This window comes from Hipposideros armiger, unplaced genomic scaffold (genome assembly GCF_001890085.2).
Source record: "Hipposideros armiger isolate ML-2016 unplaced genomic scaffold, ASM189008v1 scaffold_976, whole genome shotgun sequence".
Classification (NCBI taxonomy): domain Eukaryota; kingdom Metazoa; phylum Chordata; class Mammalia; order Chiroptera; family Hipposideridae; genus Hipposideros; species Hipposideros armiger.
The window spans coordinates 215,829-220,509 of record NW_017732326.1 but is presented as its reverse complement, the minus strand read 5'-3'; the positions used below and the strand labels follow the sequence as shown (position 1 = coordinate 220,509).

General features: G+C 44.0%; 1 protein-coding gene across 1 annotated transcript in view; it reads right to left on the bottom strand.

Moving 5' to 3' along the window:
- Nucleotides 1–97: 97 nt before the first annotated feature.
- The window catches only part of LOC109375590 (vacuolar protein sorting-associated protein 41 homolog), a 109,875-nt gene continuing 105,291 nt past the window's right edge, over nucleotides 98–4,681 (bottom strand). Inside the window, exons 20-21 of the mRNA XM_019631029.1 lie at nucleotides 355–454; nucleotides 98–249 (exon numbers count right to left, since the gene is read on the bottom strand). Of these exons, the coding sequence (XP_019486574.1) occupies nucleotides 113–249; nucleotides 355–454 (237 nt within the window). The 3' untranslated portion in view covers nucleotides 98–112. The remainder of the gene's footprint in view (nucleotides 250–354; nucleotides 455–4,681) is intronic.

Genomic DNA, 4,681 nt, shown 5'->3' with positions numbered 1-4,681 from the left:
TACTCCAGTTTGCAAACCTCAGCTCTAAAGAATGGCGGCGCCAGCATGAAACTAAGTAGAGATGGGGTTGAAATTCTTCTCTAAACTGGGTTATTCTAAAAGTTACATAATTTTATAAATAATACCTAGCTAACTTCAAATTTTTAATTCCACTCATGATTAACAAATATTTGGGGAGTTCTTTCCCCCGTCTCACCGCCTCACCTGATGGAAGAATAGGGGAAAGGCACGATTCACAGATGTTCTCCTCTGCAAGGAAACACACACACTTGAGATTACACAATGTTTGTATTTGCTTTGTCTCTTCTGAAAGCAGGGATACAGTTAAAATATGATGATTTCAATTTTACCCACCATCAACCAGAATGCCTTTCATTTGAGTCCGATGCATTTTCTTCAGTAAAGACAGAGAGTCAGCTACAAGAATCTTCTTGCAGCCTTCACGAAGCAGAATCTGAAGGACACATTGTAAAAGAAAAGCCATCTCAACAAGACTCAAGTATGGGGAGGGGACCCTCATATTGGGTTTTCAGAAAACTGCTGTTTGAAATACTCCAAGTAGGCACCCACTGGCCCCCTACACACACACTCTCTTCCCTCCAAACCACTGCTTGCCCTGCCTTCCCAGCCTCCATTCACTCATGACTCTGCATCTATTTTTAATGAACATACAGTGGTTCCTGTAGTGCTTATAAAATCAAATACCAATTCCAACCCCTACTGTTGTCTTATAGGTTTTCCTAATACAGACCTCAGGCAGAGTTTGACCCCTACATGACCTCTTTGGCCCAGGACAGAAAACCTGCTATTCCAAAATCATTTATTTCATAAATCCATCTACTTACTGCACAAATATGTACCGGGTGTCTACTACGTACAAGGCACGGGGAGGGCACGGAGCAACAGACTGAACAGACGTGCTCTCTACCCTAAACCTCCTCCAGGGTGCAGCCTGTCTTCCTGTCCTTCCAAACCCGACCCACACCACTTAGCAATGAACATGGTGTACACAGCATAACTGCCTACATTAACCTTCACATCTGGGGATTGATCCGTAAAGGGCTGGCAACTGAAAAATAACCATGGAAATTAAATATTCTGTCTCAAGATTGTCTTATTCTTCATCCTGGTACTGTACATTGTTTCTTTATGCATTTTTCCTGCTACTTCGTAGGCTTATTCATTTTCCCTCTCTACTTGGAGAATTATGAGTCACTTCAGCAGCCTCGGAAGTCAGGGTGCACACAGCAGAAGTCAAAGGCCCATTTCTGATTGATACCAACTTTGTGTTTCAGAGGTGGGGGCCTAACGAAGACAAAAATTGCCCACACCTGCTTTTATGCAGGTGAGAGGTGACATGCCTCACCTTTCAAACCCATTCAGCTGTCCACGGTGTGAGTTTCACCCTTTTTGGGTTTTCTTAGGTATTTTATTGGAAATTGGGAATAGCTCTGCGAGGTGTGTTTAAGCCAGATTTTTTGTTTGTTTGTTTGTTATTTTACCAGAACTTGCTGCTTTTCAGGGAGAGAGACACTCAAGGCCAGAAGAACTGAGAGGCTCTGGGGCAATGCCTGTGGCCTCCTCTTCTGACCCCAAAGTATCTTATTACACANAGTTATTGTATTCTTCAGCTCTGCTTGGTTCTTTATTATACTTTCTAAGTCTTTGTTGAAGTTCTTCCTAAATTCCGTCACTTCCACTCTCAAGTTAGTGAGCATCCTTATGACCATTTCATTTAATTCTTTACCAGGCAAATTACTTGTCTGATAGAGTTTATTTCTGGGGATTTTTCTTGTCCTTTCATTTGAGAACTATTGGTCTATCATTTTCTTTTGATGGACTTCCTATGTGTGTTTATATAAATTAGATAAAACACCTAGCTCTCCCAGTCTTGAAAAAGTAGCCTTGTGTAGAAGTGGGCTCTGTGCAGGCTGCCAGGTGGTTCTGAGCTGTGCCTATGGCATCTGGGCACTGGCCTACCAAGCTGGAGCGGCTCTGGGTGGGGAGGCCCGGCAGGGTGGCAGTGCCCTGATGATCCTGCTCACTCCCTTTGAGCTGAAATGGGCTCCGGTGATGTGTCTGGGAACGCACTTCAGCGACCTTGCAGGGAGGTCAGAGCACCTGCACAGTGCGGCAGCCCTCCCTACAGAGGTGGAGGGGTTTGTAAACAGCGGTGCTCACTGACACCTCCAGCCCAGGTAGTTCCCATAGCGCAGAGCTCCAGGTTCCCAGCCTTCTCTATTCAGTCTTCTCTCATTGTTGTCCAGAAGCACTTCATTCACCACTCGGTTGCTCTCAGGAGTAACTTCTCTCTATATATGTGTATATTTCAGTTTGTTCATGGGAGGGGACAGTTCAGCATCCTCCTATGTCACTGCTATCTTGGACCTCTATCTTAAACCAGTCTTAATATAACAGAAGTCCAATTGTAGTTATATGAACTGCCTTAGGAGGATTACCTATTTATAAATGCATTCCTGAGTTGGGGTGGTGATCAAATGCAAACCAGGTATTACAATTGTGTTGGTACGTGAGTCACAGGTTACTTGCTTGGCCTCCATGTCAGTTACTACAACTACAAACGAGGGACAATTTCATAGCAAATGCAACAACGTTTCTTAAAAATTAGAATCAGTATGTGTATGTGTGTTCCCTCCTCCTGAACCTCCCCTCCCCCACAGAATTGTTACACGCCACACACTGAGGTCAGTTTTGTGGGTTTATGAAGAAGCTTTCTGCCAGATCACCTCTTGCCTGTGCCAAGACCATCCGCTGACTTCAGGGAATAGCTGGGTTAAATCCTAGGTTGTGACACTACATTGTACTGCACTTCTGCAAGAATTTAATCTAACTACACAGTGCAGGTGTATGCAGTCTCTTTCTGTTAAAACACCGCCTAAGACACTATGAAAGCTCACTTCTTTCCCTGTGCCCACTGCAGTTTTTAACATAAGCACTTAAAATCCAAACCTAAACTCAAAATGGATTAAAGACTTAAATGTAAGACCCCAAAGCATAAAACTTCTAGAAGAAAATATAGGCAGTAAACTCTCTGACATTGCCTTTAGTAATATTTCTTTGGATATGTCTCCTCAGGTGAGGAAAATACAAGAAAAAATAAACAAATGGGGCTACATCAAACTAAAAAGTTTTTACACATCAACAAAATGAAGACAATATACTGAATGGAAGAAAATATTTACTAATGATACATTTGATAAGGGGTTAATGTTCAACATTTATAAAGAACTCACATCNGTGAGCCCGGCCTCCGGCGTCAGACACCCCCTTTCTCCTGAGGATCCTTCAGATACTACAGGGCACTCGTTTACTCCCTGCGGCAAAACCTACCCACACCCTGCCACTCTGAGGTGCTGAGCCTCTTCCATCCTTTCTGAGGATGGCTGAGTTATTGACTGAGGCTGTCCAACCCAATAAAAGTGAGTCTTTCACACGGGCAGAGCTAACATTTATTCAGTCAACGAGAGCCGAGTGCCTGACAGCGTCAGACACCTCCAGGCATGAGGACATACAGAACATGAGATGGGTCAACATAAAAACTGCATGACGCCAGCCTGCTAGGATAGTCCCAGATGTCGCTGAGTAAGTGACAACTCACACAATGGCTCATTAAACGCCTATTAAGAAGATAACTACAGCTGATGACATATAAAAACCCACTATGTGGGAACGGCTGCCAGCAGAGCCCATGGCAGGTCCAGTGCTGCAGGAGCTGGCTGCACACCTGTAAGGGCGTCGCTCACACAGCTGGAACAATGCTCCACAGCTCACTTTACGGACCAAGAATTTTACTATAATGTAAAAATTCATTTCCAACTTCCAGACTTATACGTTTCCACTCCTAAAGAAAGAATGAGCCAAACAAATAAACGATGAAACGCTGACCGTGAAGCCAAATGTTTCAAGGCCATGGATGGAAATCACCTACCATTTTTATCACCTGCAAAGAGAAAGCTCTAGTAGCCAGGAAAAGACGAAAATGCTTTTTTTCAGCATGACATAAACCTGTACACAGCTCGTAATGGCACTAAACGCTTCTGTTTGTTGCAAAACATGTCTTCAAGGGAGTGGTAAAGGGAGTGGCAGAGAGAACGAGCTATTTCTTCATCTCCAAAATGGCGCTCCCAGGGCCGCGGTGCTTAGCATGGCAGATGCTGCAGAACTGCACAGGTGAGCTCTAAAAGAATGATTGAAAACACAGATTAAACAAACCTCTTTCTACTCTCAGATTCAGAAATGTTATGGGAGCACTGGTCAGGGGGCTGGGCGGCAGCTGTGAAACGTCACTCCTTTTCCTGGAGGTTACTGCTGCTTCACATGGGATTCCATCTAGAACAGCTGTCATTCTGTGACTCAAAGGACACCTCCCAGTAAAACAAGCCTAATGAAACCTGGAGGAAGGACCGCGACATGACACTAAAAACTAGAAGCATCATGATACAGAAATCAGGTTGAGAAAGACGTAGAAAACAAAATGGTGTTCCCATCTCTATCGCTCAACGGTCATCAACTTGACCTGAACAAACACTTAACACATTGTGGACCGGTGACGCAAATTTGCATCTATACATTTAAATGCCCCATTCTCAATGTGTTGAGTATGTTTTTATACTGTATAATTTTGAGAACCCAGAGAGCCCTCGGGTGACAGGCCACTTCC